The sequence below is a fragment of the Cynocephalus volans genome, chromosome 1 (assembly GCF_027409185.1).
Source record: "Cynocephalus volans isolate mCynVol1 chromosome 1, mCynVol1.pri, whole genome shotgun sequence".
Classification (NCBI taxonomy): Eukaryota; Metazoa; Chordata; class Mammalia; order Dermoptera; family Cynocephalidae; genus Cynocephalus; species Cynocephalus volans.
In genome coordinates this window covers 25450496-25470078 of record NC_084460.1, presented here as the reverse complement: position 1 = coordinate 25470078, position 19583 = coordinate 25450496, and the positions used below count along the sequence as shown (strand labels likewise).

The 19583-nt window shown below is 45.4% G+C and overlaps 1 protein-coding gene across 1 annotated transcript in view; it reads left to right on the top strand.

The window, feature by feature from the left end:
- The window catches only part of TGM6 (transglutaminase 6), a 32144-nt gene extending 18264 nt beyond the window's left edge, over positions 1-13880 (top strand). The window contains exons 7-13 of the mRNA XM_063087350.1: positions 66-204; positions 2931-3034; positions 3115-3357; positions 4066-4407; positions 11756-11910; positions 12201-12334; positions 13727-13880. Of these exons, the coding sequence (XP_062943420.1) occupies positions 66-204; positions 2931-3034; positions 3115-3357; positions 4066-4407; positions 11756-11910; positions 12201-12334; positions 13727-13880 (1271 nt within the window). The remainder of the gene's footprint in view (positions 1-65; positions 205-2930; positions 3035-3114; positions 3358-4065; positions 4408-11755; positions 11911-12200; positions 12335-13726) is intronic.
- Positions 13881-19583: the final 5703 nt, after the last annotated feature.

The window sequence follows — 19583 nt, the reverse complement described above, 5'->3', positions numbered from 1 at the left end:
GGACCCCTCCCTCTGGGTCTGGGGTCCCAGCCTGCTTCTGGAGCCTCCCGGGCCTCTGCTCTCAGTCCTTAGGTGCTTGGGGATTGCGACACGGGTTGTGTCCAACTTCAACTCAGCCCATGACACGGACAGGAACCTGAGTGTGGACAAATATGTGGACTCCTTCGGGCGGACCCTGGAGGACCTGACAGAAGACAGCATGTGGTGGGTCCTAGGCTTCTGGGTCCGAGGGGCAGGACAAGGGGCTGTCCCCAGCCCAGCAGGTGTAGCAAGGCCTCATCTTCCATCACACGGTGGGGATGGCAGATCTCTAGCCCAGCTGACCTGAGCCTGAGCCAGTTCTGGAAGGACTGAGAGGCAACCTGCAGATGGGGTGGTCCCTTTTCTGAGATGCAGGGTCTTTGGACATGTGACTCACAGGTCAGGAGGGTGGTCAAGATTCAATTGCCTTGAATCTCCGGTTCTACTCACTGGGAATCTGAGCCTTCCCCAAGATTCCTGTGACTTCCTGGGGGCGGGTGGGAATTCCTGCATCATGGTCACCTCTGGCTCACGCTCCGCTCTACTTTTGCTGCCTGTTCTCTGTGCTGTGTGTCTAAGGTGGGAAACAACCCCCTTCCTCAGTTAAAACAAAGCTCTTCTCACAAAGCTTCTTAAAAATTCATTTTAACTTAATTTTTAAAATAAAGAATGTGTTTATGTGGCTTAATATTCAAAAGGGATAAAATGAGTTACAGTGATATGTACCCAGTTCCCCAGCCTCCCCAACGTCCCTGTCCTCCCGGAGGCAGCGCTGTGATGAGTTTCTCACAATTTCATATTAGCACACAAAGAGTTTCCCTTATTTTCCATAATGTTTAAAGTATTAATAACACAACACTCACTGAGTGCCTAGTCTGTTCCAGGCCCAGTTCTAAGTGCTGTACGTAGATTAACTCATGTATTCCTCCAATCTTGTAGATTAGTATTATTAACTCTATTTTGCAGATTAGGATACTGAGGCACAGAGAGGTTAAGTAACTTGTCTAAGGCCACACAGCTTATGAGTGGAAGAGTAGGAATGTGAACCTGGTCTGCCTCTCCACGGTAGGAAAAACATCATCGCTTACCCGACCATCCCGTGTGGATGCACATTTCAGTTGCTTCCGTTAAAAAAAGTTTGCTTTTACAAACAAGGCATTCGTGATAACCTTGTAAGAATGTCTGATCACAAATGTGCGAGTCTGTCACACAAAGCCAACTTTCTGAAGACTGGGGAGATGGTGAAGGGAACCCAACAGAAACAGACAGCCATGGCATCCCTCCCCCAGCTGGTCTGCAGCCTCACGCCGGCCCTCTGTTCCTCTCTGCTCCGCTTTCCTTCTCCTCCTCTTGGTCCTCTTCATGCCCTCCCCCTGGGAGCACCAAAACGTGCATTCTCCGTTCCTTGTGCAGAACATGCTTCTTTTTGATGTTGAGTTCTCTGTCACCACCCAGGTTGTCAAAGACACCCGTTCATCCCCAAATGCTTATTTTCCCAGGCTGGATAGTTAGCTCAGTGGGTTACAGCATGGTGTTGGTAACACCAAAGTCCAGGGCTTTAATCCCTGCCCCAGCCTGTACCGGCCAGTGGCCAAAAAAAAAGAAAAAGAAAAAAAAGATACTTTCCAAAGCAAAGATAATAACCTCCCTAAGAGGAGTTGCGAGGCCAGATGTAACGATGCCAAGTCAGGCAAACCAGGAATCAGGTTTCTCTCTGCTGCTTCCTTTCTGTGTGACCTTGTGCAAATAATGTCATGTTTTCTAGTTTTATATTCTCATCTTTAACACAGGAAATTAAAAATAAAGCAGGAACTCTTTACCTGAGCCTACAGAGCTCTGCGTAACCTAAACCCTACCTACACCCCAAGCTTGCATACCCTGGAAATACTTACATACTTTCTGTTCTTCGTAAACTTTTTCTTGTCTCAGAACCTTTGCATCTGCTGTTCCTTCTACCTGGAACACTGTTCCCTTCACTCTGCCTATAGCTAATTCTCTCTCATTTAGGTGTTGCCTTAGATGTTATTTACCTAGAATGGTTCTCCAGCAGTTATTCTCTAGCTCCAGCCCCGCTTTCTCTTCCCAGCATTTATTGCCTCTTGCTTTTCTTTTCTTCACCTGCTGACATATTTTGCCTGTCTCCTTCATTAGAATGTAAGCTGCACGAGGGCGAGGATCTTTTGTCTTATCTGCAGTTTTGTTTGTGGTACCTTGAACAGCAGGTTCATGCTGTATATACACACATACACATAAACACAAATATATACATATATATGAATGATTTGTGCTCATTGATGTGGTCAAACAAATGATTCACAAGATGCAGTGACAGTACCCTATTGGCTCCAGCATCCACGCCCCTAGCCAGCATGCTGCCTGCCCTTTGAGGCTGGCCGAAGGCCACGCATTATACTCGGACACTGTGAGTGTGTCTGTAACTGACCCAGGCACCAGTCAAAACCCCTCAGGTGGTTGGCTTCTCTAAGCAGAGAGGAGGGAGCTAATGAAAGCCATCGTTACCCCTGCTGCTCAGATGAGGACACTGAGATCCAGAAAAGAAAGTCCACTTGCTGTGCCACACAGGGAGGATGGAGTCGGGCCAGGACAAGGACTCCAGCCCCCTCAGGACTTCGGGTGCAGCCCCTGCCCCCATATCTGTCCACAGGACCAGGGGTTGCTGGGGGGAGGGGACATGTAGAGGGTACATGGCAGAGGAGGGGACCAGACCTGTTTCTTCCCTTCCTCCTGCATTTCTTTCTCCTGTCCTTTAGCGCCTGCCAGGCTGGGCCCACCTGGTAGCTCCAGCAGCTTACAGTGGGGGCTTACGGTGGGGGCTTACAGCAGGGGCTCTCCCCTGTGGGGCCCTGGGCTCACTCTGGGCCACCTCACCCCACCTCTCTCTGCGGCAGGAATTTCCACGTCTGGAATGAGAGCTGGTTTGCCCGGCAGGACCTGGGCCCCTCTTACAATGGCTGGCAGGTTCTGGACGCCACCCCGCAGGAGGAGAGCGAAGGTAGGGCTCGGGCGGCTGGGCGGGCCCCGGACCCCCGCTCTTCGTCACCCGCGCTGCTCACGCGCGTCCCTCCCGCCCAGGCGTGTTCCGGTGCGGCCCCGCCTCCGTCACCGCCATCCGCGAGGGCGACGTGCACCTGGCCCACGACGGGCCCTTCGTGTTCGCGGAGGTCAACGCGGACTACATCACCTGGCTGTGGCATGAGGACGAGAGCCGGGAGCGCGTGTACTCGGACACAAAGAAGATCGGGAGGTGCATCAGCACCAAGGCGGTGGGCAGCGACTCCCGCGTGGACATCACGGGCCTCTACAAGTACCCGGAAGGTGAGGACCCTGGGGCCTTTGTCACCTCAGTTACAGGGGAGGCCACAGACGGTCAGAGAGCACATTCTCGCCACAGGCGGCAGCCGCTGCTCAACTCTAGGTCATTACTGCCGTGTAGAGAGTGGGAGGGGAGCATGGGTGGAATATGGAGCCTGACGTCCTGGGTTCAAATCCCAGCTCCCCCACTCAGCACGTGAGCCGCGCAGCTGAGGGGTTCCTTTTCTTCTCTGTGCCTCGGGTTCCTCGCCTGTAATCTGGGGGTGAAAAGAGTGCCTCCCTCCTGGGGAAACTAATACAGTGCCTGAAGCTATAGTGCCCGGCACATAGTGAGTCCACAGGAGGGTTAGCTATCGTTATTATATGAGACTTCTGACCCAGGTGTCAGAGAAGCTGGGAATGTGCACTTTTATGTGAAATTTCCTGGCCTGAAGTTGTGGGCAACCGATTAAAACTTGGATGGCAAGGGTGTGGATCCCCAAACCAGCCAGCCACCAAAAAACAAAAACCAAAACCAAAATAAAAACAAAAAAAACCCTTTGTTTAAATGGAGAACCCAACACAAGGCATAAGGCTGACATCTGCCTAAGGCTCTTGGGCAGCCCGTTTGAGGCCTCCAAGAGCCGTGCTAATTTAAAGTGGTGGCAGAGCGGGGGACGAGTCTTGCAGAGGAGGACAAGGGTGCCTGCCGCTGACACTGACGCCCTGCAGGGTCCCGGAAGGAGAGGCAGGTGTACAGCAAGGCGGTGAAGAAGCTGTTCGGCGTGGAGGCCTCCGGCAGGAGGACCCGGATCCGCAGGGCCGGGGGAAGGGGTCTCTGGAGAGATGACCTCCTGGAGCCTGCCACCAAGCCCAGCATCACCGGCAAGTTCAAGGTGCTGGAGCCGCCGGTGCTGGGCCACGACCTGAGGCTGGCCCTGTGCTTGACCAGCCTCACCTCCCGGGCCCAGCGGGTGCGAGTCAACCTGAGCGGTGCCACCATCCTCTACACCCGCAGGACGGTGGCAGAGATCCTGCACGAATCCCACACGGTGAAACTGGGGCCGCAAGAAGGTAAGAACAGCCTGGCTTGATGGGTTCTGGTCTGCGCACCTCCTTTTCCAGGAGGGTTGGAGGCTGGAGCGGAGCGTGGGAGGGGAGGTGCATACCAGAGTCTACATTCATTCTTAGGAAGAAAGGGGACAGTCTCAAGCATTATGCTCGTACCTGGCCTCTTGTCGCCACTTTACAGATGAGAAAACTGAGGTTTGGAGGGGCAAAATAATAATAGTAATAAAAGTCCGCAAGCATCTGGTGGCAAACTGATCTGATGGTGAGGTGATTTATAGTTTCTATTCCAATTAGTATGAGTACTTACCGAACAAATACATGCTGGGAGCATTTCATAATACATGGAGTATGCCTTGTGCTACTTTTCTAAAATCCAAAAAATTCTGGATCCCATTTAGCTCCAGGGGTTCGTTGTGAGAGGGGTGGGCAATAAGAGATGTTTATTAAGTGCTTACATGTGCCAAGCCCTGTCCTGAGAACTCTGCATGCAAGGGCACAGTCCCCATGACCACCTTGTGTAGGGTGCTGGTGGTAGCTCCATCTCTCAGCGGAGGAAGCACACACCCAGAAAGATGAAGTCACGAGTCCAAAGTGCATGCACAGTCACTGCATGTAGTGGCAGGACCCAAACCTAGACAGTCTGGCCTTGGAGACACACTCTTGACCAACTTAGCAATTTTTTCTTTCATGGATCGTGCCTTTTGTACTGTATCTACAAAGTCCTTACCGAACCCAAGGTTGTCTAGATTTTCTCCTACGTTATCTTTAGGAGTTTTATAATTTTGAATTTTTACATTTAGGTCTACGATCCATTTTGAGTTAATTTTGTGAAGGGCGTAAGGTTTGTGTCTAGATTTCTTTTTTTTTTTTTTTTTTTTTCATGTGGATATCCAGTTGTTCCAGGGAAGGGGCAAAGCCAAGGTTCAAAGCCAGGAATGTTAGACCCCAATGTACATGTACTCAGCTGATTCAGTTGCTTGACTGCAGCCTGTGGAGTGGTCAGGTCAGCCCACACCAATCACTCTTTACATGCCAAACGTATGTTTACCTAAAATTCATCCTTAGTGTTTCATAGCAGAATAGAATGGCTTCAGTCTTTTGGAAAGTTTTTGTATAATTTTAACTGACCTATTCCAATTGTTTCTTTTTTTCTTTCTTTTCTTTTTTTTTTTTTTTTAAGATATATCAAGGGTTTTCCACAATCCTTGAACACATAGCACTTTATAGATTTTCTAAATATATTCCATTTTCTTATTCTTTCCTCCTTTTTCTGGTTTGTCTCTCTCTGTCTCTCTGAATTTTTGTCCTCTCTCCCTTTCTCTATCTCTCTGTCTTTTTCTGTCTCTGTCTCTCTCATCTCTCTATCTCAATCTCTGTCTCTCCTCTCTGTCTCTCTCTCCTTTCACATACCTTCTGAACCCTATGGATTCAATTAAACAAAGTTGTTCCTATGGGCCAGTTTCTGGTTAGAGAAGCTTGTGGATTTTGACAAGGCGTGAAAACCTATGAAAGAGGTGTCACAGATTTTTTAACTTGTTTTGTCATTTATTTTTCACAAAATCTAAGTCACACCATAGAACTTCATAATGAAATATTAATATACACTTTCCCCTGGCTTATAGCAATTTTTTATGTTAAAAGTAATACATATTCATTAAAGATTCTGAAAGCAAAAGAGAAAAATCAGCTATGATCCTACCACCCACCTACAAACTGTTAACGTGTTTTCCTTCCAAAATTTTAATGCCTGTTGGCTTTTTGAAAAACATGGTTCTAATTAAATATTGCAAATACTCATCAGTGCCCTGCTCTTTTCATATTACATTGTAATTTAAATATTTTTATAAGTTCTTCAGAAACATCATTTGAATAGGTGTGTAATATTTAAATAAATACATGATGATTTATTTTATCTTTTCTTTTGGGTAGTTATCAGCTTACTGCTATTAAAAATAACATGAAAATAAATATCTTGGTGCAAAAAAATCTCTACTTTTTTCTTCTGGATTCTTGACTATTTTGTTAGAATAGATCACAAAGGTGGAATTCTTGAGCCAAACAGTATGACTGTTAAAATATATAAATTATTTCTGTAATTAATGAACTTTACTTTTTAGCAGTTTTAGGTTTACAGAAAAATTGAGTGGAAAATACAGAGAGTTCCCATATCCCTGTTAGCACTTCCTCTGTTCTTTTATTGTTAACATCTTGCATTAGTGTGGTACATTGGCTACAATTGATGAACCAATATTAGCACATTATTATTAACTGAAGTCCATAGTTTACTTTAGGGTCCACACTGTGTTGTACATTCTGTGGCTTTTGGCAAATGTATCCACCATTACAGTATCATACAGAATGGTTTTTCCTACCCTCAAAATCCCCTGTGCTCTGCCTATCCATCCCTCTCTCCCTCTCTCTGAACCCCCAGCAACCACTTATCTGTTTATTGTCTTCGTAGTTTTTTTTTTTTTTTTTTTTTTTTTGTCTTTTTCGTGACCGGTACTCAGCCAGTGAGTACACCGGCCATTCCTGTATAGGATCCGAACCCGCGGCGGGAGCGTCGCCGCGCTCCCAGCGCCGCACTCTCCCAAGTGCGCCACGGGCTCGGCCCATTGTCTTCGTAGTTTTGCCTTTTCCAGAATGTCATAGTTGGAATCATACAGTATGTAGCCTTTACAGATTTTCTTCTTTTACTTAACAATATGTCTTTAAGGTTTCTCCATTTTTCTTTTTTGTCTTGATAGCTCATTTCTTTTTATCACTGAATAGTATTCCATTATATGTATGTACACAATTTATCTGTTCACGTACTGAGGACATCTTGGTTGCCTCCAAGTTTTGGCAATTATGAATAAAGTTGCTATAAATATTCATGCACAGTTTTTTGTGTGGACTTAATTTTTAGGAGCTCAATTGCTGGATCATATGGTATATTTATTTTTGTAAGAAACTGCCAAACTGTCTTCCAAAGTAGCTGTACCATTTTGCATACCCACCAGCAATGCATGAAAGTTTCTGCTGTTCCTTATCCTATCTAGGTGTTGTGTTTTGGATTATTACCATTGTAATAGGTATGTAGTAGTATCTCGAAGTTGGTTTAATTTGCAATTCTCTAATGATGTATGGTATTGAGCATCTTTTCATATACTTATTTGACATCTGTATATCTTATTTGGTGAGGTGATGAGATCTTTTGCTCATTTTGTGATTGGGTTTTTCTTTTCTTTATTATTGGATTTTTTTTTTTTAAGATGACCAGTAAGGGCATCTTAACCCTTGACTTGATATTGTCAGCACCAGGCTCTCCCAAGTGAGCCATGGGCCAGCCCCCTTATTATTGGATTTTAAGAGGTCTTTATGTATTTTAGATAGCAGTCTTTTATTAGATATGTGTTTTGTAAATATTTTCTCCCAATCATTGGCCTGTCTTCTTATTCTCTTGACAGTGTTTTTTGCAGAGCAGAGTTATTAATTTTAATAAAGTCCAACTTAGTAATTTTTTCTTTCATGGATCATGCCTTTTGTATTGTATCTACAAAGTCCTTACCAAACCCAAGGTCATCAAGATTTTCTCCTATGTTATCTTTAGAAGTTTTGTAATTTTCAATTTTTACATTTAGGTCTTCAATCCATTTTGAGTAAATTCTGTGAAGAGTGTAAGATTTGTGTCTAGATTCTTTTTTTTTTTTTCTTTCTTTTTTTTTTGCATGTGGATGTCCAGTTGTTCCAGTACCATTTGTTGAAAGACTATCATTTCTTCATTGTATTTATTTTGCTTTATAGTAAGTTTTGAAATTGGATAGTACCTGTCCTCCAACTTTGTTCCTCTCCTTCAATATTATGTTGACTATTCTGGTTCTTTTCCCTCTCTACATAAACTTTAGAATCAGTTTGTCAATATCCACAAAATAACTTCTTGGGATTCTGATTGGGATTGCATTGATTCTATAGATTAAGTTAGGAAGAAGTGACATCCTGGCAATATTAAGCCTTCCTATTCATGAACATAGAATATCTCTCCATTTATTTAGTTCCTTTTAAAGTTTCTTTCATCAGAGTTTTATAGTTTTCCTCATATAGATTTTGTACATATTTTATTAGATAAATGCATAAGTATTTCATTTTGGGGAGTGCTAACATAAATGGTACTGTGTTGTTAATTTCAAATTCCCCAATTGTTCATTGCTGGTATGTAGGAAAGTGATTGACTTTTGCATAATAATCTTATATCCTATAACCTTGCTACAATCACTTATTAGTTCCAGGAGCTTTTGTTTCTTTATTGTTATTGCTGGATTTTCTCCATAGATAATCACGTCATCTGTGAATGAAGACTGTTTTATTTCTTTCTTCCCAACCTGCATACATTTTATTTCCCTTTTTTGTCTTATTGCACTAGCAAGGACTTCCCATATAATGTTGAAAAGGAGTGCTAAGAAAGGACATCCTTGCCTTGTTCGTGATCTTAGCAGGAAAGCTGCTAGTTTCTTACCATTAAGTATAATGGTTGCAGTAGGTTTTTTGTAGATGTTCTTTATCAAGTCAAGGAAGTTCCCCTCTATTCCTAGTTTGCTGAGAATTTTTATCATGAATTAGTGTTGGGTTTTGTCAAATTATTTTTCTGCATTTATTAATATGTTCATGTGATTTTTCTCCTGTTGATTTGATGGATTACATTTAATTGACTTTCAAGTGTTAAACAAACCCTGCATGACTGTCCCATTTGATCATGGTATATAATTCTTGTTATACATTGCTGGATGCAATTTTCTAACATTTCATTGAGGATTATTACATCTATGTTCATGAGATATATTGGTCTGTGGTTTTCTTTTCTTGTAGTGTCTTTATCTGGTTTTGTTACTAGGATAATGCTGGCTTCATAGAATGAGCGAGGAAGTATTCCTCTGCTTCCATCTTCTGGAAGAGATTGTACAGAATTGGTATAATCTCTTCCTCAAATGCTTGGTAGAATTCACTAATGAACCCATCTGGCTTGATGCTTTCTGTTTTGCAAGGTTATTAATTATTAATTCAATTTCTTTGATAGATATAGGCCTATTCATATTGTCTGTCTCTTCTTGTGTGTTTTGGCAGTTTGTGTCTTTCAAAGAATTGATCCATTTTATCTAGGTTATCAAATATGTGGGCATAGAGTTGTCCATAATATTCCTTTATTATGTTTTTAACATCCATATGTAGTGATGTTCTCTCATGCATTTCTGATATTTTTTGGTTCCGATTTTCCCTATTAATTTCCTATGTTCAATTTCATTGATTTCTGCTCTAATTTTTATAATTTTTTTCTTCCGCTTATGTTGGGTTTAATCTGCCCTCCTTTTTCTAGTTTCCTGAAGTGGAGGCTCAGATTATTGATTTTAGACCTTTCTTCTTTTCTACTGTATGCATCGAATGTTATAAATTTCTCTCTAAGCATTGCTTTTGCTGTATCCCACAAATTTTGATAAGTTGTAGTTTCATTTTCATTTAGCTCAGGACATTTTAAATTTTTCTTGAGATTTTTTCCTTGGCCAATGTGTTCTTTTAGAATTGTGTTTTTTAATCTCTGAGTATTTTTTATTTTCCCGCTATCCTCCTGTTATTGATTTCTAGTTTAATTCTACTGTGGTCTGAGAACATAAATTATATGATTTATATTCCTTTAATTTTGTTAATGTGCTATTTATGGCACAGAATGTGATCTATCTTGGTGAATGTTCTATGTGATCTTGAGAAGAATGTGTATTCTGCAGTTATTGGATGAAGTATTCTATAGGTTTAAACTATATCCAGTTGATTGATGGTGCTTTTGAGAACCACCGTTCTAGGGAAAGGGTCTCAACTTTTATTAGATTGTTAGTGGAGTCCGTGACCCAGAAGAATTCAAAAAGCCCTGGTGTGAATATCGTAAGAGACCACCTTTCCCCTCCTTTCTCCCAGGATCTTAAACTGATACCCAAAGCTCTGCCCATGTGTATCATTGGTTGCATATGGTGGTTCTTCACCTTGGAGCCTGAGAATTTTTATTTCTAACAAGTTCCCAGGCGATGCTGATGCCAGTGGTCCCAGGACCACACTTGGAGAACCATGGTCCACCACCGTGCAAGGAGTAAATGATATAATGTATATAACATATTTACACTAATTCCTATCACCTAATGAACATTTAATTTATGGTCATGATTGTCAGTATTTTCAATATTATTATAAGTTGGAGATAATAATAATCACACCTGCTCATGGAATTTTTGTGTATCTATGAAAGTGCTTCCAAGTGCCCCACATACTTTAATCCCTTAGTAAAAATTATATCAGTTATTGCTGTTACGTTAGTAAAGGTTCTTCCAGTAATGACTTACTGGACTAAGGAAGCTCATAAAACAAGGTAGTATTTTAACACGTGAATCAACTTACTGACATTCAGGTCATCTACCAGTGCTAAATACAAAGCTCTGGGGGAACAGACAGTAAGAGCCTTTAAGGACCTTTTCCACCAGTTGAAAATTCAGATGCCTTCAGGATCAGGAGAAAAAAAAAAAAAAGAAAGGAAGGAAGCAATAGCAGTAGGATAATAGAGAATTGTAGGGCCTGTAGCAAACCAGAAAGGACACATTGCACCTAAAAGAAAAAAACATATAGTGGTCAAAAAATATATTTATGTGACAAGATCAAATATGACTTGTGGTGACCCATGCTCACAAGAAGAGAATACACAGGCAGGATGTTTGTGGCTGATGAGAAGGAGGCAAAGATGGTCAGGACCACAGGAGATCAGAGAGCATGAGAGCACTGAATGGGGGTATCACAAGAGATGTCGCACCGATGGTGAGGCTGACTAGCACTGGACCTTCACGGAGAGGGGATATTTGGAGAAGTTGCAAGGAAGTTGGCCTCACTGGATTGGAAACTTGAGGCAGCAGGCCTTTGGTCTCGCTCTTCTCTGTGCCTGGCACACAGTAGGTGCTCAATAAGTAGTAAGTGAATTCCTGATGCCATGAATGCTTGATGGACTGAGAAATTTCCATCTTGAATGATTAGGGAAAGTTGAGACACATCTCTGGAAGCTCTTGGAGAAACAATCTGATGTCATGGTAGCTTACTGGCCTGAATTTGAATCCCACCTCATCCTGGCTCCTTGATTTACATGCTGTGTGACATTGGACAAGAAATTACCCTCTCTGAGCCTTGAGTTTCTACATCTGTGAACTGAGGAGAATAATGCCTGTCTCAAGATGGGTGCAAGGACCAGAGAAGGTGTAGCTGTTAGTTGGGCATTCCCTTCCTCCACCCAGGTACCACTGGAGAAGGACACCAAGCCCCCAACTCCCACCTCTGCTTTCCCTCCCAGAGAAGAAGATCCCAATCACAATACCTTACTCTAAGTATAAAGAAGACCTGACAGAGGACAAGAAGATCCTGTTGGCTGCCATGTGCTTCATCACCAAAGGAGAGAAGCTCCTCGTGGAGAAGGACATTACTCTGGAGGACTTCATCACCATCAAGGTGACTCCTGTCCACACTTGCCACCCTGTTTCTTACAGTCCCCCTTCAGAGCTGGGGAGGAGCATGAGCAGTTGCAGGTTTCATGCCTTTAGCTCCAGCATCAGCTCTCCAGGGTGGGGAGGAGTGGTGTGGACGCGGGGGGATGGGTATGATGGTAGTACTCAGTAAATGGGGTATGTGGAGGCAGGGGGTAGACATGATCAATGCCCCATTCTCTGACCCAGCAAGGACCAAAGGTTTCCTGGGGGGTGGGGAAGAGGAGGGATGGCTCATGGGTGTTGCCCCTCCAGGTCCTGGGCCCAGCAGTGGTGGGAGTGGCAGTTGCAGTAAAAGTGACGGTGGTCAACCCCCTTTCGGAGAGAGTGAAGGACTGTGTGCTGATGGTGGAGGGCACTGGCCTTCTCCAGGGACAGCTCAACATTGAGTAAGTGCCCTGCTGGGGAGTCGGCAGGGAAGGGGCTGCCTTCCTTAGGGGACGGAACAGAGAGAAGCTGTTAGGGTGGGGGTGGTTGGTGCAAGAGAGATTCTGGACCTCCAGGAACCAGCTCGCTGCGATGCACACCAGTCTTTATTCACTTATTTATTCCCTCACTCATTTATTTATTCCTTCCTTCATTCAATCATTAATCTACTCAATCAGATTTGCTCAGTCATTCACTCATATCTTTCATTCATATTTTCACTCATTTATCTATTTACTTATTTATTCACTCACTCTCATTCATTTGCTCTCTTGCACTCATTTATTCATCCACTCGTACTCATGATGTTTTCACTCGTTCACTAATTTGTTCATCTACTTATTCATTCATCTACTCAACTCAGTTTTGATTGGTTCGTTCATTCACTCATCATTCTTTGATCTCCTCATTCGTTTATGTATTCACTCATTCATTCATACATGCTTCATTCATTCATGAACTCATTATTTACTTCTTATTCATTGTCAGTCATTCACTCACTCATTCATTCTTTCATACATTCACTCACTGCTCCTATGGTCCTTGATCATACTGACCTGTGCTCTGAGCCACATATAAATTTTTGGGAACACTAAGAGGAGCAGATGGGGTTCTGCCTGGAGAAGGGTTCTCAGAGAGGTGGCTGTTCCCATGAGGACACTGTGATTTGTGGAAGCAGAGGGATGGATCCCTAAGGTCCAGGGGATCAGAGCCAGCCCTTGAGTGGGGATGGGGTGGGGCCAGGGAGAAGTCCCAGTCAAGCTGATATTTGAGCTGGGGGGTTTTTTTGTTGTTTTTTTTTTTTGTCTTTTTTCGTGACCGGCACTCAGCCAGTGAGTGCACCGGCCATTCCTATATAGGATCCGAACCCGCGGTGGGAGCGTCGCTGCGCTCCCAGCGCCGCACTCTCCCGAGTGTGCCACGGGCTCGGCCCTGAGCTGGTTTTTAAATGACAAATTGAGGAGCTTTTCAGGTATCAAGAAGGAAGGAAGACTTCCTAGTGAGAGATCTCTATGGCTGGTGTAGTCAGGGAAGGTCTCCTGGAAGAAGAGAAACTTGACCAGACCTTGGGAGTGATAGGAATAGGGAAGGTATCTTAGGTGGGAGGCTCAGTGCAGACAAAGTCCCAGAGGAGGGAAGTACAAGGTATGTTCAGGGCACAGGGAGGAGTCGAGGCTGGCTGGATGGAAGGGTGGTAGGAGGGAGTATGAAGCTGGAAACAAGTTGATGAGGTTTGAATGTCAAGCCACGAGGTGAACTTGATTCTGAGAGCTCTGGGAGCCGTGGACTGATGGGCCAGACTCAGAAAAAAGAGAGTACTGATGCCTGCCTTTCTCCCATTCCCTTTCCTCCAGTGTGCCCAGTCTGGAGCCCCAAGAGAGGGCCTCAGTCCAGTTCGACATCACCCCTTCCAAGAGTGGCCCAAGGCAGCTGCAGGTGGACCTTGTCAGCCCCCACTTCCCAGACATCAAGGGCTTTGTGATCATCCATGTGGCCACAGCCAAGTGACGGGCCACAAAGGACAGAGAGGGGAAGACATGGCTCCCATTCTCCTCCTATCCACCTCTTTGTCTATGCCATGTGGGAGCCAGGAGGCCTGGACTAGTCCTGCTTCAGCCCCTGCCCCACTTTGTCAGCTTGGGCAAGTCCCGTCCCCTCCTGAGATTCAGTTTCCCCATTTGTAAAATGACGTGTTGGACTCAGTAATTTTTAAACTTTTGGACAACTATGGATGATGTAAGAACCTAGGGAGCCTATACCCCCTTCATCCTATCACCCCCACATCAGGGAGGCTGACAGATCCAAGCATCACAGTGACCCTGGCCCACCAGCTCTGCCATCTGCTGGCCAGCAGTTCACCAGTACCCTGGCTGACCCTTGGACTCTCCTTGCTTCTATCTCAGCTGTGCAAATGCCCTGGCCATATCCAGACCCAAGAATCCTCCCCCAGCCCTGACAGAGAACCTAAAAGTGTTAGAGCTGGACCTAAATATCCCTCAACACTGCCATTACGAAGAAGGAGGAGCCTTGTCCAGGCCACAGGGCAAGCTAGAGGTAGAGGTCGGGCCATGTGCATGCCACTTACACCACATGAGTTTAACCCCAAAGTTACACTCCTGAAAAGCATTAGATTTGAAGCTACGGGAGATTTTCTCTCAATGAAGACACAGGCTTGGGATCTGAGGGGCTCTGCCTGCCTGGAAGAAACTAAAGATAAAGAAGGGACCATCAAACTGGACTGAAGTGCCCTAAAATCTGCAGCCCCAAATCTGATCTAGTTATGGTAATCAAGGAATTCATGCAACCAGCCCAGCTACACCCAGTGTTGACTTCTTTCTCTGGAACCAGTATAGCACTGACTTGGCAAAACATCCCCAGCAGTTTACACTATGCAATCATGCCCTTCAAGTCAAAACAGTACACAGTCCCCTGGAATGAGGACCAGAGTAGACACTACCAGGCCCTGAAGATAACTGCACTAGATATGGAATTCGACTCTAAAATCTAGACAGCCAAAGAAATCATAACTAGTCCTGTAATATGAATAATTTGAACAACAACAAAACAGACTCATCTGCATTGAGCTGCCTCCTGGATACAAACTCAAGCAAGATCAGTGTATGTAGTGGGTCTTTGCAAAAAAGGGAGTCAGGTGAACACACAGACAGTGTTTTATGGATGGTTCTGTGACCCCACAGTGAAGGCATCTCTCTGATAAGTCCACACAACATGGGATGGGACTCAGAAAACCAGACCAGTGGGTGCATTTAATGAGTCATCCCTAGGGCTGCCTCAGCTCCAGGACTCCGTTTTCAAACCTGGGTTTTTTTGTTTGTTTTTGGCTGGCCAGTACAGGGATCTAACCTCAGACCTTGGTGTTATCAGCGCCATGCTCTAACCAACTGGGCTAACTAGCCAGCCCTGCAAGCCTGGGGTTTTGATGCCGATCTGAAGGGTACAGGGCAGGCTGCCATTTCCTCAGGGTTGTGCAGCAGGGAGGGGGACTGGGGCTGAAGTCAACAGGAGGCTGTCTACCACTTCTGGTATAAGGGATGCTCCTTCCAGCAAGGAGGGTCAGCATGTCAGCGAGATGGGTCTCCCCGTGCAGTGGCTCCAGCCACCTTGTTCTTCCAGCAAATGCCAACTGCCTGTCTTCCTCAAGCTCGGCTGTCTCAGGCTGAGTTTCCCAGGAAGCTGAATCTGAGATGTAGTTTAGGGTACAGGATGTTGATTAAAGAGTGACCGGGGCCCAACACTCATGAAAGTGGGCGTGGGGAGCAGGAGTGGGCAGAGGGAGAAATCGACCATGATGCCAGCCCAGTGACAGCCTCTGCTGACCCCACAGGCGCAGCTCTCAGCTAGAATGGGCTGTCGGACTGTGTGTGTGTTTGGGGAGGGAAACATAGCTGAAAGAGATGAGGGCCCCCTGCCAGGTAGCTCTGTTTCCAGCACAACTCTCTTGCCCTTGGCACCTCTCAGCAGAGCTGAGGTAGCACTTTAATGGGACAAAACGGGCCCCACAGGTTATTCCAGCCCTAGCTGAAAGCAAAGGCCACCCCATCAGCCAATGGAAAACCCTGGTTGAGAGTGGGAGAGGTGGAGAAATTGAGAGAAGACACCACCTCAGGGGCCCAAGGGAGAGTGTTAATGGGAATGTGATTTGGGGAACTGCAGAGAAACCTGTGTAGGAGGGCTTTCCTTTCAGTTGGTCGGGCAACATCCTGACCATGCCCTTAACAGAAAAAGGGCAGAACAAGAGACTGAGAAAAGCCTTCGAGTTGGCTGGTCATGGGGCACCCATAAGGTCATCAGCAACAGAGCGTTACTTGAGGCTCAGACTTCTAGTGAATCTTCTTGGTCTCTTAAATGCCATCTGAACCTTCATGGAGGCTCTCAACACCTGATCTAGGTCAGGGATCTGGGCCTTCTCACACCAGAGGGGCCTCCAAGTCTTTAGAACAGGGGTTGGCAAGCTCTGACTGTCAAGGACCAGACAGTAAATATTTTAGGCTTTGCAGGCCACAAGGTCTCTGTTGCAACTATTTGACTCTGCTTCCATAGCACAAAAGCCACATAGACAGAGCATAAACAAATGAGCATGGATGTGTTGCAATAAAACTTTATTTACAAAAACAGGTGGCAGGCCATGTTTGGCCCATGGGTTGTAGTGGCCAACCCTGCTGCAGAACAATGCATTGACTCAAATGCTTGCTCTAGGACTGAGCTCTGATGTCAGGCTGCACCTTTGCCAAGGATCAAGCCCAAACCTGGACTAAGGCCAAGCCCTGAGCAGGCCCAGATCGAAACTGGGATGAGATTCCAACTTGTGCCAGTAACCCCAGATGGAGCCATGACTCAGAGCCAGACAGGGTCATGACCCTGATGTTAGAATGAGCCCTAAATGTTGGCTTCATATTAAGTCCTGGTTCCTACCACATCTGAACCTGCCGACTCTGGCCCTAGACCAAGCTTCGACTCCACCAAAAGCCCTGATCCAACTCCAGACAATCCTGTCCCAGACTGAGCCTTCATTCCAACCTCAGGCTAAGCCCTGTCTCCAAACTGAGCTCCAGGCCTGACCTCTGCTTTAACCCTGATCCCAGGCTGAGCCCTGACCTCAATCAGACCCCAACCAAATTGAGCTTCTCAAATTGGGGCCCACATGCCCCCGGCTCTCGGGGTAAAGATGGCCTGTCTTCCTGGACCAGGGGTCTGCGTTCACCTTCCTTTCCCTTTGAGTTACTTGGGCAGATGTTTGAGAAGGGTGGTGACGCCCTGGATCCTTCTAGCTCTGTCATTCTGTGAGAGTCTTCATTCACGGCCCAGTCCTCAAGGAGCATCTGACCAGGGCCCCTCTTCCCATCAAGTGGTTCACTTCTCCTCTTATGCATCTGCCAAAAGTGAAAGGAACTCATTAAGCATCTGCTCTGCCACTCCTGCTATAAAATGCTCCTTCCAGTGGGGAAGTCTGCGTGTCAAGGAGATGGCTCCAGACACCTCATTCTTCCAGCAAATGCCAACCACCTGCCACCCTCAAACTTGGCTGTCACAGGTTGAGTTTCCCAGGAAGCTGAATCTGAGATGGAGTTTAGGTGCAGGATGTTGATTAAGGAGTGACCCGGGGATCAACACTCATGGAAGGGAGAAGGGGCAGTAGAAGTGGGCAGAGGAAGGAGCCCACCATGATACCAGCGCAGTGACAGCCTCCGCCGACCCCACAGGCTGCTCTGAGCTGGAATGGCCCATCAGATTTGTTCAGGTTGGGCCAAGATAGCTGGGCCATTCTCTGCCGCATCGGTGAGTGATTCATCTGGGAAGGGGCGTGACTTTGGGCGAGACAGCTCTCTACAGCTGGGGCCATCCCTGAATCTCTGGACAGCTGAGAGCTGTCTGCCAGCAGCACTCCCAGTAGTTGGGGCAACAAGCCCTCCACTTTAGGGGGTCTGGGCCGTGCATCACCATGTCTCCACTCTGCACACTGCTTGACCCCAAGGACAGAGCAGTGACATGACAGTCCCCCACACTGTGCTCACAGGAATCACCCTCTTGCTGGTGGAGACGGGTGTACAATCATGACATTTTAAAAGGTATGAAAAGTAAAATGAGAAATAAAAGTAAACAAGTAAACAAGTTCTTGAATAAATAAGCTAATTAAACTTAGTGATAAGTGCCTAAAAGAAAATAAAATAGCCACCTCTCTCTGAGTGGTGAGGTTAAGATAGTCCTACCTTAGATAGGGGATCAGAGAAAGACTCTCTGAGGAAGTGATGTTTGAGCTAAAATTTTAATAACAATAAAAATAATTATTAAAATAAAACTTAATTAGTGTGCTTAGTACGTGCCAGGAACTGTTTCAGGTGCTTTACACATACTAATTTAAGCTTCATAATAACCCAGTGAAGCGGGTGTTATTATTCTCTCCTCTTTCCAAATGTGAAAACTGAGACACAAAGAGGGTAGGCCACTTGCACACAACGGCACAGCATGTGAGCCGCAGACCTGGTATTCGAACTCAGGCCAGCAGAGACCATGCTCTCAGACACTATACTTTGTTGCAGAAGAACCAGCTGTGCAAAGATCTGGGGAACTGTGTTCCAGGCGTAGGAAACAGACATGTCAGTTTGGGGCTCTCCCAATAGCACTTATAGGAAACCACCTCTCCCATGCAGGTTTGTGGGGAGGGTGACTCTTAGCTCCCAGATGAGGAAGGCTGCTTCTTCTTCAACCTGCCCCCAGCACAGCCCACATTGGGTACCTTGACCCAGACAGTGATGCTGTAACTGTTTTTGGAAATATACAGTCTGCCATACTGGTTCTTGCTGTCTGCTTCTTGACCCTTCAGGTATTTGCAGAATCCCGTATAGCCCGCTGTCTAGTCTGTCTCTTAGCATCCTCTCCAATTTGTGATTCATTTCCGTTCCATCCCCTTTTGCTTAAGCCAGCAAGAGTTCATTTCTTTTGCTTGTATCCAGGAACCCTGACCCATACAGGCACTGAGATAAAGATGAGCTTGAGGTGTCTAAGGAACAGAGTGAAGCTCATGTGCCCCAAGTGTACTGCAGCTCACTGCCCTCTTCCTAAAATCAGTCGGTGACCCTGACCTTCAAATTCCAGATGACAGCCAACAGGAGGGATTCAGAGGCCAGTACCGTGACCCTGACCACTCCAATATCTTCTCATTCAAGTCATCTTTGCAGTTTCTTCAGGCCTGAAAGATCCCCAGCCTCCTATTCATTTGTCAAAGTGCGTTATAAGACTGTTTCTTAAAGTGAAGCAAGCAAGGAGTGATTGTGGTAAAGGTGGTGCTTATATCAGGGTTCTCCAGAGAAACAGCTGACAGGATGTAAGTGCTACAGTTACCCCTTATCTGCAGGTTTGCTTTCCATGGTTTCAGTCAACCACGGTCCAAAAATAGGTGAGGACAGTGCAACAGGATATTATGAGAGAAGGAGGGAGACAACACATTCACATAAATTTTATTACAGTATATTGTTATAACTGTTCTAATTTATTATTAGTTATTGCTGTTAATCTCTTACTGTGCCTAATTTATAAATTAAACTTTATCATAGGTATGTGTGTATAGGAAAAAACATAGTATATGTAGGGTTCTGTACTATCTGCAGATTCAGGAATCCACTGGGGGTCTTGGAACATATCTCCCATGGATAAGAGGGGACTTCTGTATATAGAGAAAAATTTTTATAAGAA